Source organism: Sorex araneus, chromosome 8, assembly GCF_027595985.1.
Source record: "Sorex araneus isolate mSorAra2 chromosome 8, mSorAra2.pri, whole genome shotgun sequence".
Taxonomy (NCBI): domain Eukaryota; kingdom Metazoa; phylum Chordata; class Mammalia; order Eulipotyphla; family Soricidae; genus Sorex; species Sorex araneus.
The window spans coordinates 11,739,167-11,758,427 of NC_073309.1; the positions used below are offsets into that span (position 1 = coordinate 11,739,167).

General features: G+C 45.7%; 1 protein-coding gene across 1 annotated transcript in view; it reads right to left on the reverse strand.

Annotated features, from left to right (window-relative positions):
* Positions 1-2,123: 2,123 nt before the first annotated feature.
* The window catches only part of LOC101545270 (cytochrome b5 type B), a 39,882-nt gene continuing 22,744 nt past the window's right edge, over positions 2,124-19,261 (reverse strand). Inside the window, exons 4-5 of the mRNA XM_004600562.3 lie at positions 9,811-9,839; positions 2,124-5,624 (exon numbers count right to left, since the gene is read on the reverse strand). Coding sequence (XP_004600619.2) covers positions 5,534-5,624; positions 9,811-9,839 — 120 coding nt within the window. The 3' untranslated portion in view covers positions 2,124-5,533. The remainder of the gene's footprint in view (positions 5,625-9,810; positions 9,840-19,261) is intronic.

Below are 19,261 nucleotides of genomic sequence, written 5' to 3' on the forward strand. Positions count from 1 at the left end.
CCGACTCGCCTGTGGTTTGCAGGCATGACGAGACACTGGGACTTATCTCAAAGTTTGACTTGGGAGTCCTCAGTGCTCCCAGGTCCAAGCTGGCTGTGATGGAGAGCTCAGACACAGATAAACCACACTGAGGCAGTAGACACGGATACTATCTGGTCAACCAAAGTTGGATGGGCTTCTAGGAGTTTCTATCAGGTGTTTAGAGGGAGACTCATGTAGCCACCCTGAATTCTATCCTCTTCTGAATTCTAGTTCGGATCCAGCTGGCTTTCCCGCCCTTCAGTTCTATGAAATACCCATTCCGAACTAGTCATAACAATTTCCCTTTTATTGACGTTAGCTATGCTGTTTTTATTATCCAATGGCAAAAACAACTAATCTCAAGTGTTTATCTTTTTAGTGAGGAAGATTTTTTTTTCTTCCCCATAATACCTAGATGGCACGGAGTGAAAAGAATTTCTGCCCTGTGGGAGAGGCATTGCCAAGGCAGGTATTTTAAGGAAAGAAAACATACATTAGCAGATAGATGCGTCTCCAAAACCAACCAAAGTCAATTACGACAAAAAGTAAACCACGAATTCCTCCATGAAAGATCTAGAGCTAAAATCCAGCTCTCCGTCATGCCAATAGTGATGTCTGAACAGGCCGCAGTTACCATGGACGGTCCAGATTAAAAAGTACTCAACTTCGGTTCTTCCTAATACTTTCTAGGCCAGCTCATTGGGCACATTTTCACAGAATACTAGAAAACAAAGACATACACATGGACGTGCTGTTTTGTCACTGGTTAAAGGAAGGAAAAGGTCGGATAAGAGCTAACAAAAAATAACAAAAGTGTCCCAGGGTCCGAAAGTGAGAAGGGGGTCAGATCCTTTGGCAAGTTCATTTTCTTGTGTCCAAGGGCTATGAATGTCTCCCAACTCCTTTCTTCCTAACTAGGTTTCCTCTCTGTGTGAACGTGTGTGCAGACACACTGTCACTGCAGACACCGTCCTACTGTTCTGGAAAGTAAGGCATCTCCAATTTTTTAAGTCTTAGGTGAGGAAACTAGGGGGAACAGTCCCCAAAGCTTCTGTAGGTTAAACGCAAGCACCTGGGGTCTTCTCTTACCACGTCCCATGCGGCTCAACACTGGCGCCGGTGTTTTGGCAAGACTGAAGCAGGCACAAACAACAGGCCACTGCTGCTTCGAGGCTGGCACCAAGGGATGAAAAGTCCTGTGTCACTCCTGTAACAAACAGCGTTTGTCTCTGTGCCTCTCCAGTGAGCGGGAATCTTCTTGTGCTCCAAGTTGCAGAGCAGAAAAACGGACTTCCAAACCCTATGCCTCGCGACGCGAAGCACAGTTCCAATTCCCACGTGATTTATAGGAATTCTGAAAAGATGAAGGCCTTGCAAGGGGCCAGCCCAGGTCAATCCCCAGCGTGGTGCCCGGGGCCAGCCAGAAGTAACTCCCGAGTGCAGTCACAGTGAACCCTGCGCACCGCCAGCTGTGCCTTCCCCCAAGAGCAAGACTACAGGGATATGAACTATGAGGATTCAGGATTAAACATCCTATTCTGCGGAATGGGTTCTCATTTCTAGTTACTAATCCCCAGCTAATGAGAATGAAAGACCAATGCCTCCTTAGAACTGTGAAGTGGGCCATCGGTTCATGGTAAAGCAAACTGTAAAAATGATTTATCTCCCCTTTTTATTAACAGTCACTGTAACCTCAATTTCAGTACTGAAGTCTCCCCACCTGTTTAGCTATTTCTAAGAAAACCACCATTTGTGGATGAGGACTGCACAGAAATGCTCACTTTGCACTGGCTTCTTGACTGATTTCCGTGACAACAGAACTCCCCTCGGGCCTCTCGGGTTTCCACGTCCCACCCACCAACCACGGCAAAGCGTTGACTGTGCATCTCATGATTACCAAATGGGCCACTCGCTGCAGTGAGAAGCTGACAACTGCAGAACTGCCCCCACGTCACGCTGAACACCACCAGCACAAGAACGAGTCGCTTGGGCCTTTTTTCCATCCAGAATCCATGAGGATTTTTCAGAGCCAACATTTCCACATTTTAAAACAAAAAACTTAAAAAGAAAAAGAAAAAAGGACAACTGCAAGGCAGAGCAAGAAAAGGAAAACAGTATCTTTATTGTGTTAGTTTTAACAAACATTCACTGTGTGCACATTCCAGCAGAAAGAGACAAAGATCTTTGTTCAAAATATGCTGAAATAAAATAGGTAAACAAACTCCATTATTGAATACACAAAAGGAATGTCCACGTTACTTGTCCACAGTGGAGGGTGAAGTAGAAAGAAAGGAAGTGAAAGAATCAGAATAATGTTCTGGCCAAGGCAGGGCCCAGGTGTGGGCAAGGGGCTGTTCTGAAGTCCTAGCAACTCGGGATGAGGGCCGAAACTTGATTATTTCTGCTCCTTGGAACCTCCCCTCTAAGATCACCCCCACAAATTCCAAACCGGTCCCTTTCAGAGCACAACAGCCAAATGTGACTAAACTCCCCATTACTTCTGTGATACTTGGCAAGAGATACTCCTTTTTTTTTTTTAATCAACTTCTTGTTGAGACAAGCCATGTCTGAATCCATTTCTCCTGGGGAAGGAAGTAGTGAACATTTAATGTTTTGCCTTTCACTCTCCTAAGATGGAATTTAATCAGAAAGATATCACTTGAGATTTTAAGCATGAGATCCCATTAAGTAATGCTATGCCTGGCCTGAAAAAGCATTTTTCGTTGCCCTACATCAGAACTAAATGAATCTAAATTCAACAACACTCCTATTTCACAACAGACGCACTCGGGACAAGCTAAAAGAACTTCAGGGGCTCAGATGACAGGTTTCAATGGCGTTTTTTATTTCCATGTAAGAAATAAACAGAATATAAACTTTATCCCCACTGCTTTGAAGATGGTAGAAATCCTTTAGAACTAAAAGCAAAGGCTGATCCCCGCAAACCAAAACCAAAACCCATTTCCACAGAGGGCGGCTGGACAGACGCTGGTGTTCTGGTGGCCCAGCTGGGCCCCGGCCTTCGGGATCCTCGGTCCTGGTGGCACCGGTGCCACGCCGCAGCCTCTCGTCATCCTCAGGAACAAACAACGCGACACCCCAGGCCTGGCCCCGGGGCCCTGCTCCTCTGGAGGGGTTTCCACCACCTCCCTGTGTGCACTGTTTGGAGAATCCAAGCCCGCCTCTCTGGGAAGGGCTTTCTCAGACAGAAGCCCCTTCTAACAGGTCTGGCTACACACTGTATTCCTTCATTGTTCAGAGAGCCCCGCGCAAACGGTGCAACAAGCTACCTTTCAGCCGGCTGTTGATGTAGGCAGTGGAGGAACAGCACGCGGCCCAAGTGTGGTTTTCATACCACAAAGTGCCATCACATCAGCAGCAGTTCAAAAGTCCTGGGAATTGGACACATTTTATTCTGGGTAGATACAAAGTCCGAGAACCTTTTCCTCTGATTCTGAGTAAGAACAAGCCGAGATATAAACAGGAAAAGGCAGCCAGTATGAAATTTTAAAAAGACCTTTTGCATCGGTGTTTACAATAAAAAAAAATATCCAAAACACCAAGTTCACTCGACTCGTTCTCCAATGTTTCTTACAAGCCAGTTTCAGTCTATACGGAGACTGCCAACAAACTTTTACTTGATCCAGGTTATCTTCTGGCTTAGTTGCAGCCTGAATGTTCCCTTTCGAGCTCCTCAATGCTCCTTTGTTGGCGATCCCTACCCCACTGCAGCCCCGTGGCATCCTGCAACGTAACTTTAGCGCAACTTTATGTGCGGCGAGTCTGTCTGCCTTCACACAGAGGCGCATCAGTTAGCCCCCTGCTGTCAACAGCCAAGGATTATTTTATTTCCAATTAAATTTTATAAGACATACAAAACATTTTCTAAAGATAAAAGTGGGACCACACCCATACCCCTAGTATATAAAAAGTCAGGCCCAAGTCCCCCAGGTATTCCAGAAGGCCACCAGCCAATCGTGGGAGTACAAGGCTTGATGAACTCTGAATCCACCCAACTGCAAAATCACAGGAGACGGGCCTGGGCCGAACTGTTCTTAAATAGTTAGCTGGGCAGTTTCCTGTCTTGTCAAGCCCCTGGCCAGCTGGAGGGAGGAGGCGTAAAGAGCCGCGTGAAACCAGCAGTGCTCCCAGGATGGGACCAGCAGTGCTCCCAGGACGGGAGCGTCACCACCAACAGTGGCGAGCAGGAAGCAGCCAGCGTGTCTGCTCAGGCGCTTCCGCAGAAAGAGAAGGCGAGTCGGAGATGTCAGAGAAATTCCTTAACCACGAGGGAATAGTAACGGATTTCTACATAATCACCTTCTCAAGGAAAACATTCATTCAAGAGAAAAACTACCAGTTTTTTGTTTGTTTTTTTTTTTATTCTCAATGGAAAACAGAATAAAACCACAAATTGGAGCCAAGGAAGTAAAAAAGAGATGACAGAGAAAACACCTGCCATAACTGCCCACATCCTCCTCACGCCGACTCGCAAGGAAAGTTATTTTACCGGGGTAAACAGATCAAATATTCTACCTCAACTTTTATAAAAGGTAGGATCAAGTTTTTGCTAACCAAGAAAAACATAAAAGCATCAAAATTTTCTGGTAAAATCCTACAGACGTAATTACAAATTTGTATTTGACCAAGAAAAGTTGGTTGCAGGAAGGGGAGGGGGCAGGAACAGCTCAGCGGCGGAGCACTCGACCTAGGAGTCCTGATGCGAGAGAGACAGAGAAACAGAGAGAGACAGAGACAGGTGGGGGCGGGGGAAGTAAACAGATGGCGGTAACCCGGTGTTAATGTGCCGTTTCGAAACTCCTGTCCTAATGTTTTCAACAGTCTTTTAGAAGGAACATTTGCCATGGCATTTACCATCGCACCCGTCTCCATCTCTCCCTTTCCCTTTTCTCCGCGTTCTCAGTAAACAACAGGGAAGTACCGCGCAGCGCCAGGTGGGAATAAGCAGCCTGGACTCCTTGGGTGCATGCCCGGCCTGCCACACTAGCCCAGGGAGGAGGGGAGGGCGTTTGCCTCGCACGACAAAACCCGGGTTTGCCCCCTGGCATCCAAATGGTCCCCCGAGCACTGCCAGGAGTGAGCCCTGAGCGCCGCTGGTGGGGAAGCATCCTCCTGTGTACTTCCAGAGAGTGCTCGCCGCCTTCTGGCGCGTCTAATATGCAGTCCAATGTTTTGAAAAGCATTTTAAGGGGGGGGGCAACGTGACTAAGAGTGACAATCAGGAAAATGAGTTCGAAAGGTAGAGAGCCTGTGGGAACCGAGGCAGAGGAAGCTGAGGCAGAACAAGAACGGTTAGCAAAGCTCCGAGTCGGTGTGGGGGGCGGGGTGCCTGGCCAACCATCGCGGCTCCAAGGGGCGTAACGGGGCTAGGATGGACAGGACACTCCTGTCCACGGGGCAGGACTCGCAAACAGGGCAGTACTCAGCGTCCCAACAGTCTCTGGTTCTCACTCCCACGTGGGTTTGCTTTCCAGACTCCGACAAGGCCTCCTCAGGAAGATCGGCTTTCTGACGTGAAGTAGCGGTACAGGAAGCCTAGGAGAACAGCGCCTATGATGGGGAAGATCCAATAGGACCAGCAACTACGGGCGGGGGGAAAGCAATAAAGACATCAGCGTTGTGGACCAGACGTTTGTTTTCAACACTCACATTTAAATATCTTTACACGCAAAAAAGGTTGGTGTTCTTCGGTGACTTTAACTGCTTTAATACACACAGCAGTTGGGGTGGGGGGAAGCAAGGATCTGGAATGGGCAGCATTATTAAGCAAAGATTTTTACAAGATTAAAAACAATGTATTACACGAATATATATGTATATGCAAAAATACACATATGTATGCCTATATATGAGCACATACAACATGGGCTATAGGCTAGTTCTGGGTTATAGTATTTAGGATAAAGTTTTTTCATGTTTTTCGCATATCCTAGAATTAATATTTTAAATAGGAAAAAACACGGCTGTGTGTGTGTGTGTGTGTGTGTGTGTGTGTGTGTGTGTGTGTGTGAGAGAGAGAGAGAGAGAGAGAGTGAATTTTGAAGTAGTATCATGTAACTACTGGCACCTGGCTTATATGTGGTGTTTGTTTTTAAAAGAGAAACTCCCCACCCCACCCCCGATTTTTTTCCCCCTTTTTGGGTCACACTCAGCGATGCACAGGGGTTACTCCTGGCAATGCTTGGGGGACCATATGGGATGCTGGGAATTGAACCCGGGTCGGCCGCGTGCAAGGCAAACACCCTACCTGCTGTGCTATCACTCCAGTGTACACCCTCACTTTTTGGGTCACACTCAGCGATGCTCAGGGGTTACTCCTGGCTCTGTACTCAGGAATTACTCCTGGCGGTGCTTGCGGGACCATATGGGATGCCGGGGATTGAAGCTGGGTCAGACACGTGCACGGCAAATGCCCTCCCTACTGTCCTAGCTCTCCAGCCCATTTTGGTTTTTGTCTTTCCCTTTTCATTTTTCAGGACCACACCTGACTGCACTCAGGGCTCTCTTGGCTCTGCCCCAGGGATACCTGGTAGGGCTCAGGGACCGTACGGGGTGCTGGGGATCGTACCCAGGCCAGCTGCATGCGAGGCAGTCGCCCTCCTGCTGCATAGTGCTCTGGCCCCAGTCCTGCTAGCTTTAAGGTCTGGTTCTCCCATGACCCAACGACCGAGTGGCCCTGCTAGTGAGAACAGCTGCAGTCTTGGTATTAAAAAATGCTGAGGCCAATAAAACCAGCTGAGGTTCAAGACTGAAAATGATTTTCTCTGCCTCAACATGCCTAGCACTCTGTACATTTAAGACCAGCAGAAAGCTGCTCAGGATAATTTAGAATGTCAGCCAGGAAGCTTTGTTTAAAACAGGCAAGCTGGCATGTAAAGCCGCAACGTGAAACATAGGAACTTTGCAGAAATCTCCCCCTAAGAACGATGAATTCAGGTATCTCCAAGAGCAACCTCAAGAAACAATTCAAAAGTGGGACCTTTGAGAACTCAACCCTGAAGAAAGATGCTTCCGCTGAAGAGATCGAGACCCCAGAGCCTAACAGTCCTGAAGCGCTGCTGAGGCTGGGCCAACAGTTCCTGGCTGCTCCAGGGACAGTGCTCCCTTGCTGGGAGAAGCATGCAGGTACCACCGGGAGCTGTGATTCCTTTCCCTTTACGGCAGTACTCCACTGTACTACTGCCCTCCCCCTTCAACTGAATCACTGTATTAGAGACTAGGTATCTGGGCTGCTCCTGATGTTTCTTGTACAGGGTTCCTATTACATGTGTGCAAACACTTCTGAGTATAATATCCCCAGTAGTGAGTCAAAAATCAATCACATTGTCAAATTTACTAGACAATTCCAAGGTGTTTCACAAAGTGATCATATCCATTTTACACCCACAAAATGTGGATCTACTTCCTAAGTATCTTATTTTTGGTATTTAATTTTGTTTTGTTTTGTTTTTATCTCATTTGCTTTTGGGCCACATTGGGCTGTGCTCAGGAATCTTTCTTGGCAGGGTGAGGCGAACAATACAGGTGTACCAGAATCAAACTAAGGATGGCCGTGAATGGGAAAGAACACCACCTATTCTAAGAGCCCCAACAATTTTAGTGTCCGACAATCAAATATGTATGAAATACACTTATCATTTGACTTTGTATCACTGAGTTATTTGAAAAGCCAATTTATAGGAATTCTTTATGTACCCTGTGTAGTGGCTGGAGCAATAGCACAGCGGTTGGGCGTTTGCCTTTCATGCGGCCGACCCGTGTTCAATTCCTCCACCCCTCTCGAAGAACCCGGCAAGCTACTGAGAGTATGGAGCCCGCACGGCAGAGCCTGGCAAGCTACCCGTGCGTATTGGATATGCCAAAAACAGTAACAATAAGTCTCTCAATGAGAGACTTCATTGGTGCCCGCTCGAACAAATCGATGAGCAACGGGATGACAGTGACAGTGACCCTGTGTAGTGATTCTTTTTTAGTTGTTTGTGGGGGGGTACCTGTGGAAGATGCTCAGGGCTTACTGCTTGCTCTGCGCTCAGGGATCACTCCTGACTGGATTTGGGGGACCACATGGGGTGCCAGGGATTGATCCAGGCCAGCTGCATGCAAGGCAAGAGACCCCTGCCCCACTTTCTGGTTGCCATTTGTTTCTTAATCTGTTCTAGGCACACCTAAGTCTGCGCAACTTTACAAACCATTTTGTAAGCCTTCTTTATACTCTCTGTAGGGATTCTTCATCACCTTCATCAAGCCTACATTTATGGCAAGTTTGTGGCTTATGTTTTCAAAATCTCTAAAAATCTTAAGTGCTTAACATTAAAGGAACTGAATTTACTAATAGTTTCTTGGAATTATGCATTCGCAATACTTTGTCCATCACTTCAAACTAAAAAGATGTAACAATTTTATGAGAAAAAAATGACACATTTTCTGCCTTTATGCACTAAATGCTTTAAGTCAGATATAAGATAAAGATACTCTTGCACGGGGCTGGCTCTGGTATGATCCCCAGCGTACCATATGGTCACCCAAGCACCGACAGGAGTGCAGAGCCAGGAGTAACCCCTGAGCATCGCTGGGTGTAACCCAAACGCCAAATATGCAATCCCTTTTATTTTGTTTTGTGTTCACACCTGGTGATGCTCAGGAGAAACCCCGGCTGTGTACTTAGGTATTACTCCTTGCAGTGCTCAGGGGACCATTATGGGTTACAGAAAAATCAAACCTGGGCTGGCCACATGCAAGGCAAATAAATGCCTTACTGGCTGAGCTATCACTTCACGGCCCCCCTCCTATTTTTTTACATATTAAGGACTACAATCTCTCAAGTAGAGACAATTTTAGGATGGGTATGATTAGCTTTCAGAATACTTGTATATGTATTACTATTAAAACTGTAAGAAGTGTATTATAAGTAAACCCTTGAGAAAACCCAAATCCCCAATATGACTATAGTACATATCTTTTCTTGTGCAAACTATGAAAGTAGCACCTATGCCAGAGAGCAGTTGTGAAGACTAAATTAGATTTCTTTAAGTGGAAGGAGCAAGGTGGGCTAAGCCACAGACCTGGCAGGGGCTTCAGAGCAGTCACGTATCCATGTGACCTCTAAGTGCTATATATATATATTGATGCCAATATATATCTCAAAAAAGACTTAATAAAGGGCCGGAGCGATAGCACAGCAGGTAGGGTGTTTGCCTTGCACGCGGCCGATCCAGGTTTGATCCCCGGCATCCCATATGATCCCCCAAGCACTGCCAGGAGTAACCCCTGAGCATCTCTGGGTGTGACCCAAAAAGCAAAAAAAAAAAAGACTTAAAAAAGGGGTTGAAGCGATAGCACAGCGGGTAGGGCGTTTGCCTTGCATGCGGCCGACCCAGGTTCGATTCCCAGCATCCCATATGGTCCCTGAGCACCACACCAAGAGTAATTCCTGAGTGCAGAACCAGGAGTAACCCCTGTGCATTGCCAGGTGTGACCCAAAGAGCAGAGAAAAAAAAAAAAAGACTTAAAAACTACTCAAGGCACAAATTTGAGATTACTCAAAATGACTAAAATTCAAATTCAAATATCCAAATCCTAATGAACTATTAAACTGACCAATAATTTTGGCCAGAATTAACTGTTAGAATGCCTTCCTCTTTTTGCCACGCTGGGGGAATCAAGCTTGCAAGGCAAGAGGTGCTCTACCACAGCCCCACAGCCGCAGCCCCGCACTGTACTCTTCGGTTACATTGGGGAGGTGCTTAAGTCTCTTAAGGGGATACTGACCTTTGGCACGCATCGCTTTTCGAAGGTTCCTAAAGATATGTATTAAAAAAAAGAAAAAAAAGACGATTAACAGAGTATATAAATCTTGAGCATTTTTTATAAATACTGTAGCTATCAACAGAACATCATCTTTCATACATTTTGAAAATTTAGATGTAAAAGGTAGACTGGGAATACTATTTCTGATTACATGTTGGTTCTTCCTAATGAAAAATCAGGGAGGAAAGCATAGAGAAATTATCTAAATTCTTTTAGATATATAAAAATGCTTCTGATACAAACTCTACTGAAATGAACTAAAATGTCACGATGATATGACTGGTTCAACTGGGCTTGCTACTGGCAGTAGCTAGCAGTGCGATTTCTGACAACATTAAAACTCTTTTTTGGGGGGGAGGGGCGGGGGGGCTCAGGGCTGACTCCTAGCTCTGTGCTCAGGAATCACTCCTGATGGACTCAGAGGACTATATGGGGTGCCTGGGATTGAACCAGGGTTGGCCCCATGCAAGATCAGCACCCTACCACCATACTATTACTCTGGTCTCACATTTCTAAAAATATTAATTGTCAAATGCTCTAGATCACACACATGACTGTTTCATGGATAAGAAGAATAAATTTGTTTATCTCTGAAATCACAGGAATTATGATAGAGACCTTATTTTACAATGAAAGGGAAGAGAAATACCAAAATAAATTTAAAAATAAAACTTTGACAATAAAACATAATAAAATAGTAATATAAGTAACAACATGATGAATCCTGAAAACATTATGCTAAGTCAAAGAACCAGATAGGAAATACCTTATGTTATCTAATCAGTTCCTTTATGTAACTATTCAGAACAGGCAAATCTATAGAAGCAGAATATAGATCTGTGGCCTCCGAGGAGTCGGGGAAAAGCAGCGGGGAAGAAAGGGAAATAACTACGGGGCATGTGGTGCTTTTGGAATGTTGCAGAATGGATTCTGATTCTGACTGCGCAGCTCGGTGGATAGGGTGCCCTTATAATGCTCTGTCCGCATTATAAGGACAACTAGATGGTATAGAAATGGATTTTAGGCCCTGGCCAGCCAGCCTTGCTCCGGGGAGCGGGCAGTGCTGGGAACGGAACACAGGGCTCCCGCATGCGGGCAGTGCTGGGAACGGAACACAGGGCTCCCGCATGCAAAGCCTGTGCTCCATTTGTGCCCTCCCGTTCCTAAACATTTTCATCCAATCGAGGCAAGTATTAAATGAAGTTGCAGCTGATTCCATTAACTAGCTTGGTGGAACAAAGGTTTGTTGACTCACTGCCAGAGGCCGGGCATATCTGCAGCTCAAAATATCATCTTTGCCAATAGGTAGAGGTATGCTAGAGTGTGAACACAGAATGATCCACTAGTTAACCTCTGTTCTCAGGCATCTCCAAGGATTTCCAGAAACCCTACATACAAGCCCAGAAACTGTAGAGCAGAACATGAATTTCAATTTTGTTAAAAAAAAAAAAAACTATCATGCAAATGACTATATGCCCCAAACCTGGAAAAAAAAATTAATCTACAGGCAAGTGAAACTTCTAATTAAAAGATTTTAAAATGGCCACATTCAAACTATACTGTCAAACTTTAAAGCCCTTGATATGACTGTTTGGAACATTTCTGCCAGAATAGTTAAGAGTCAGGTTAATTAAAATGTGCTACAGGCCAATCTTTGAAAATTACATTTAAGTAGCTTACAGATTTGGAAGGTGGAAGCGACAGTGATTGTATATACAAAATTAATTCAGATTATCCCTTTTAAAAATTCCACCAGGGGTCGGAGAGATAGTACAGAGAGTAAAGCACTCGCCTTGCATGCAGCTGACCCTGGTTCGATCCCCGGCATCTCATTTGACCTGTAAGCTGCTAGGAGTGATTCCCGAGAACAGAGCTACAGTAAACCCCAAACACTGCTGGGTGTTGCCCCAAAAAAACCAAAACAAATAAATTAAAAAATTTAAACCGGGACAGGAGCAGGAGCAGGGAGAGAACTCAAAAGTCAGAGTGAATGCACTATACGCTGGTCCTCTAAGCACTTGGCCAGAGTAGCCCCCAAGCACTGCCAGGTCTGGCCCCTAAACCAACCCTCTTCCCCGCCTAAACAAAAGACACACCCAAAGCTGTGATAATTTGAAAACCTTACGAGATTACAGAGTACAAATGTGACTTCAATCTGTACTTAGGCTAAAAGCCATATGGTTTATGTAACTATATGCACTACGTCTCAAAACTCTGACCCAATTTTTAATGACCCAAAAGTCCTGGATGCATGCTAATGACAGTGAGTCTCGGAAATAAAAGAGTGACTGAGAGAAGCCAGAGAGTGAATCAGGACTGTAATACGGGAGGCTGAAGATACGACAGCAGGTAGGAAGCTTGCCTTGCATGCAGCCCACTCAAGCTCCATCTCCAGCACCCATATTGTGCCCTGAGCACTACCAGAAGTAATTCCTGAGTGCAGAGCCAGGAGAAAGGTGTGGCCCAAACATGCCCCCTCCCCAACAAAACTGTAATATGCAAACTCATCATCATTTTTGTTGTTGTTGTTATTTAGATTTTTTTGTTTGTTTTGGGGGGCCATACTTGACAAGAAGTCGGAAGTGCTCAGGCAGTACTCATGGCTCTGTACATTACTCCTGGTGGTGCTCAGGGGACCATACTGGGTGCTGAGGATTGAACCCGGGCTGACTTTGTGCAAGCCAACTGGGGACTGAACCGAGACTGACTCATGCAAGGCAAGTGCCCTGCCCACTGTACTATTACTCCACCTCCCCCACCCCTTCTAATAAGCAACACAATAAAAATATATGACAAAAAATGGATTTTTCACTGTTAAATCTACCTGGAGGCAAAAGGCGAACTGGCCTAACTGGAGGAAAGGGAGACAGTGTATCCTCTCTGCAGTGCAGGGGTGGGGGGTGGGGAGAAGCAGCCCTGTGCCTTCACTCAGAGCCATGGAGGACTCGCTGAAGGCACTGCCCCTTGGGAATCAAGTGCATTAGTAACAGCGAGGAAGAAGTCGGAAGTCGTTTTTAATTTTACAAAACTGAAAAGAAAAAGGCGTGGGCCCCAGGATGGCTCCCTGGGAGAGCACTGCCCTGCCAGCCCTTCAGCAGCTGCTGTCGGGGACCCCGGCACCACCACAAAACATGCCGTCTCAGCTAGAGCGCAAACCGTGGCGAGAACCACAACCCAAACCACCCCGTGCACAGCCTAAGCAAGTGTGCGACTCCCCGCAGCCCCCGGGAGCACTGGGCAAGAGGCGCGGCCGGCTCTTCCCAACAGCAAAGGGAAAGGGAGAAACAGCGAAAAGAAAAGAAAAGAACGGTGGGGAAGGCGGAAGGAAGGACAGCAGGGCGAGGAGGGTGGGAGGAGAAACGGGCTCCGAAACGCATTCCTTCAGCCCACCTTCCAGTCTCTATGCACTGTCCCCACGGAAAGCCAGAGTCTGAGGGGCGTTTATGTGAAATTCCTATGGCGCATGACCGCCTTAATGTATTCCTTTAGGGTGTTCAGGCATATCTAACATGGTTCTATTCGTTCCTACACTAAGCTTCAGGCAAAACTTTTGGTCAAAAGAACAAATACATGATCTTTGGCAAGGGATGCCCAAATGGGAATGCTTTCAGTTACGAGGGCAGATCAAAACCAGTTCTTCTAGGAACAGTCTTACTGAGTTATTAATTAAATACATGTCTGTCCATTTCCCACACAGAGCGTGGGATATACTTCCAAATAGCCCAGCAGCTTTGGGTCCACTCTGATTTTAGCTCAGAGTCAACTATTTAGGGGCGCAGCAATAGCAGAACATGAGGCACTGACCATTCACATGGCCCAACCCCACATAGTCCCCCAAGCCCGCCAGAAATGATCCCTGAGTGCACATCCAGAGTAAGCCCTAAGCATCGACTCCCAAACAAAAAACAACTTTTTATTGACCCCCATACAAAAAAAACCTTTTTATTAAATGAACTAATTTCTAAAGTTCACTTGAATTCACTGAGGCTTCAGTTTCCCATAAAATAAATCAACAGTGGGGCTGGAGCGATAGCACAGAGGGTAGGGCATTTGCCTTGCACACAGACGACCTGGGTTCGATTCCCAGCATCCCATATGGTTCCCCAAGCACCACCAGGAGTAATTCCTGAGTGCATGAGCCAGGAGTAACCCCTGTGCATCGCCAGGTGTGACCCCCCAAAAAAATGTATCAACAGCATATAAATGCTAAACTGGGGGTTCCATTCCCAGCACCCCATATGGTCCCCTGAGTACTGCCAGGAGTGAACCCTGAGTACAGAGACAGGAGTAAGCCCTGAGCACTGCTGGGTACAGCCCCCAAAACAAAAACAACAAAAATAAATGCTGTTTTAAACATGAGTTTTACAGAATAAAAGGAACTATTTCACTTTATTAAAAATGTTAATAATGCTGCTCATAAATGAAAATATACCTAATACCTTAGATATAAGACAAGGTCAACGCTAAATCTGTTTCCCTGCTTGAAGAGGTTAAAGGTGCAGACCAGATTAATTTGAATTCTCTTTGTTTGCTTGCTTTTGGGGGGGTTATACCCAGAAGTGCTCAGGATTATTCCTGGCTTTGCAGTCAGGGATCACTCCTGGCAGACTCGGAGGATCATTTGGGAACATGGGTTGGCCGCACGCAAGGCAAGCACCCTACCCGCAGTACTGAATTCTTCAGTCATAATTAAGTAAGGCGGCCTCGTTTTCTAACATATGCACATCCTGGCAAACGCACAAGCGTGGTCTCCCAAAGGTCAGGGAGAAGGGCCCCTCCTCTCCTGTGGCTCGATGGAGACACATAGGAGCTTCTACTGCCACACACAGGACTGCCGTGTCACAGCTGGTGCATGAGGGTATTTAACCAGATGATCCATCCTCCCAGAGGTACAGCCACACGGCCCTGGCCCTCTCTGCTCCAGTTACAAGGACAAAGAAATGTCCCGACCTACCAACCCACGCCCCATGCCAGGGGTTTGTGTTGGTAACAAGTTTCCCCAGCAGCCCTGTTTACATAACTCCCCCAGAAGAACCCGAGAAGAGGCCAGGCTGTGGACTTTGGTCACCGGGACATGGGAAACAATGCTCAGAATTACCATGAGGGCTCTTTGAAGTCTGCAGGCCGCACACTCTACCTTCAACCTGAACAGTCTGTACTGAGACTCTCACAGGCTTAGGACATACAAAAGGAGCTCATGGTTTAACTCCTCAATCGCGTGCTTGCCATTCTAAGAGGATCCAAACATTTAAGATCAGAAGTGTTTGAAGACACAGGACACCTTCAGCATATTTAATAAGAAGTACTTGGGTGGCCGGGTAATTTTGCATCTTTTTACTTAGAATATATTTTGGCATCCAGGTGGGTAGGAACTGTGTACTTTTTTTGAACTGTACTAAAAAATCCTCCATATTACAAAACTCATGGCATGAGGTATCACTATGAATTTTAGTGTGAAGTTCATCATACAACCTAAACATTTTCTATAGTAAAGTACATGGTTTCAACGTCTTCTAGTCCCATGACATAACCATGGGGTATGAATCTTAAGGACAACTTTCTCACAAAGCTCCAATGTAGTAATATCTCTCCCACGATAAAAAATATTGTTTACCAATCACTAACTTCTGGGGCATATATCCCTAAAGTCAGTTCAGTGTACAAAAAAACCTATTCTTGCATTGAAGAGAAAAGTCCAAAGGTGAAAAGTACCTCTAGGAGCTGGAGTGATAGTACAGCCAGAGAGCGGTTGCCTTGCACGCAGCTGACCCAGGTTCAATTCCCAGCATCCCACATGGTTCCCTGAGCACGGCCAAGAGTAATTCTTGAGTGCAGAGCCAGGAGTAACTCCTGTGCATCGCCAGGTGTGACCCAAAAAGAAAAAAAAAAGTACCTTCTAAAACAAATTTTAAGGCTGGTGGATGTGGCTCGGAATAAACACTTGGCCTGTAAGTGTGGACCCCAGGGTCCATCCCCAGCACTATCAAATAATAGTAACAATAATAAAAACAAACTTAGGGGCCAGCAAGATGGTACAGCACTTGTCTTGCACACAGCTGATCCCTACTCAGTCTGAGCCCCCAGCACCAAGTATGGTCCCCAAGCACTAACATAAGCAACCCCAGGGCACAAAGCCAGGACTAAGCCCTGAGCAGCACTGGGTTTGACCCCCAAATCAAAAAATATAAAATAAAATTTTATGCAACTCTCTCAAGAACTTATGTGCTTAGTTATATAACACATCAGTGCATAAAATAATGAAAACAGAATTTCTACTGGGACCTAGGAAGTAATAAAACTTGTTTTACTACTAGAAAGCTAATTTGAAAAGGATTCAACCTTGTTTTCTGACACTGTTTTGTAAAACAACGCTTAATTTTAAAACAGATCTTATCAAGAAGTCTTTAATCCTTGTGATCTTCAACAAAAGAGCACTTTGTCTTTTTTTAATTTATTTTTTAATAAGTGAGTCACCGTGAGGGTACAGTTACAAATTTACCCATCTTTGTATTAAGAGCACTTTGTCTTAAAGAGTGATTTTTCCTTTACATTCTAAGCTTTTTAAAGCCACTATGCGAAAAATTAGATAAAAATAAGGAACAACTAGACAATGAGACAAAAATTCTTTGGTAAATAGCAATCACTAGTCATCACAAAAGCCACCCAGGACACAAAAATATATTCAAGTACAACTGACAGACTGCATCTAATATGAAGGAATTCAATGAATTTTTCTAAGTTAAACTTCTATTTGACCCCTGGCACTTGACAATCGAGTACAGAGGCAAGCACAGTACTCATGTGCAACCCTCAGAGAATACTGCGACAAAAGATGTGTGTGTTCACAACTACAGCTGAAGAGGAAGAACTGGGCCTCACAACAAAGGAGGGGAAAAGCTGTACTCTCAATGCACGCTAAAGGGCAGGAGAGATGGTGCAGTGGGCAGGCGCCTGCCTTGCGTGCAGCCGACCTTGGTGTGATCCCCAGCATCCCCTTGGTTCCCTGAGAATTCCTGGGTGAAGAGCCAGGAGAAACTCCTGAGCACCACCATGTGTATGCACGCACGCACGCATGCACGCACGGAGGAATGTGGCTCACTACTAAAACCTGGATTAATCCCTGGCACTGCAAAAATATATAAATAAAATGGTTGATTAAAACACATGTATACATGTGTTAAGCAGATTTTTTTCCCCAAAATAAAGATCACATTTTGATTCCGCAAATGTGAGCTTATCCAAACGTTTGTGTATAGAACTCTAAGAATCTATTTAAAAGAATGGAGAGAGAAGGCTGGGGAGAGAGCACAGTGGGCTGGGTGCTTGACTGGCACATGGCCGACTTGGTTTGATCCTGGTGCCCCATATGATCCCCTGACCTTGCCAGGAGTGACTCCTGAGTGCAGAGGCAGGAGTAAGCCCTGAATACTGCCAGGGGAGACCCCCCCAAAACAAAAGAAGAGAGAGAGAGAGAGAGAGAGAGAGAGAGAGAGAGAGAGAGAGAGAGAGAGAGAGAGAGAGAGATCTTCATGAAATAAAAAATACTAGGAAAATTTAAACTAAAAGAAGCAAGGCATATTCAGCTGGAGGAAAAAATGCATCAGGTAAGGGGCTTCCTTGCACATGGCCTGACCAGGGTTCGATGTCTGGCGACCCATCGGTGTCCCCTGAGCACCTCCAGCAGTGATCCCTGAGTGAAGGGCCAAAAGGAAGCCCTGAGCACCTCCAGGTGTGGCATAGACAACAAAAAAATAAAAGAGAAACAAAACAAAATTTACAGAAAATGGTCAAGTTATTAGGATTATAATTTCTAACAAGATTTGACCAGTGAAGTAGCTAAACCTAAATATTAGCTGTTGAATAAAGGAACTAGTGCACATTCTTTTTGGGTTTTTGTTTTGTTTTGTGGGCCACACCTGGCGGTGCTCAGGGCTCACTCCTGGCAGGGGTCAGACACCAGGTGTTGTGCTGGGGACAAACCTGGGTTGGTCACCCAAGGCCAGCGCCCCACCGCTGCGCAATCGCTCCAGCCCCTCTTCTGCATATTTATGTATTGTGGTACTGGCCATCAAACCCAGGACCCCAAACACATGAGGTACGAATTCTACTCTTCATTAAACACGCCGCCTCAGGAACGCGCCGCAGGTCCCCAGGACGTTCTTGCACAGACGAGTCACGCTCTGGACCTGGTCACTTTTATTGTGCGGGCTGCTGAAGCAAGCAGCAGTGGCCAGTGTCTCTCCTGAGCCGACGACAGACTGAGAGATAAAACTACTATGGAATACAAAATCAAAAGAGAGACTTGATGGAACACAGCATTTCTAGGTTAGCTGCAAAGCGCGGAAACAGACAACTGGCACAGAAAACACTAAGTCTGTTTCTAAGGTAAGTTTCTATAACCAAAACAGTTTGGGGGGGAGGGTTTTTTTTGTTGTATTTAAGTGCTAGGAATCAAAGCCAAAGCGTCACACACACAAGACAAGTGCTCTAGGGCTGCGCTACATGCCTGGCCTGACAAGAAAAATCTCAAGCTTAGGGGCTGTAGCCATAGTACATTGGAGGGGATGCTTGCCTTGCACTTGGTTGACCCAGTTTCAACCCCTGGCATATGGTTCCCCAAGACTACCAGGATAGTAACTCAATGCACAGAGTTAGGAGTAACCCTGGAGCATCACCAGTGTGACCCAAAAAAAACAAAAATAAGTAAAAGAAAATTCAGGTATTCTCAATCTAGTAACAAAATAACAGCGACCAATTATTTGCTTGTGTTATACCAAATCCAGCATGTTTAAAGTAAAAAAAAGCCAACTGGGAGGGGGCCAGAGATGTGATTCAAGTGGGTGGGAGGCCCTGGGTTCCACTCCTGCACTGAACACAAGTGGGTGTGGCCCTGGAGGCTCCCAGGCACCAATGGGCCTGAGCACTGTGGGGTGAGAACCCACAACAATCATATAAATATGTAACAAAAAACAGGGATTTAACTTAACTATGTTGGGGAAAAGACCAAAACCACCTGCTGGATCTTTCCCATCTTGCCTTTTCCTGGGCCTCCCTATTCTGAGACACGATACTGAAATTAATAATCAATAACCTTGCAAGGGCCTCTAAGGGTTCAAGTGAAAGCTGAACAGAGTCACAGGTTCAAAGGGCTGGAGAGCATTCTCTGCATAAAGAGGGACCAAGTTCAATCCTAGCACTGCACCATCCCTCCAAGAAACAAAAACTGTGAGGGCGAAAAGGAGGCAGGGAGTGAGGAAGGAGGAAAGAAGAAAGGAAGGAAGGAAAGAAAGGAGGGAGGGAAAGGCGATCACATGCTTCTCGCTTTAAGGCAAAAGCTAGAAATCACTCACATTAATGAGGAAAGCATGTCAAAAGCTGGCATGAATTCTGGCCCCTTGGGAAAGTTCTTGAA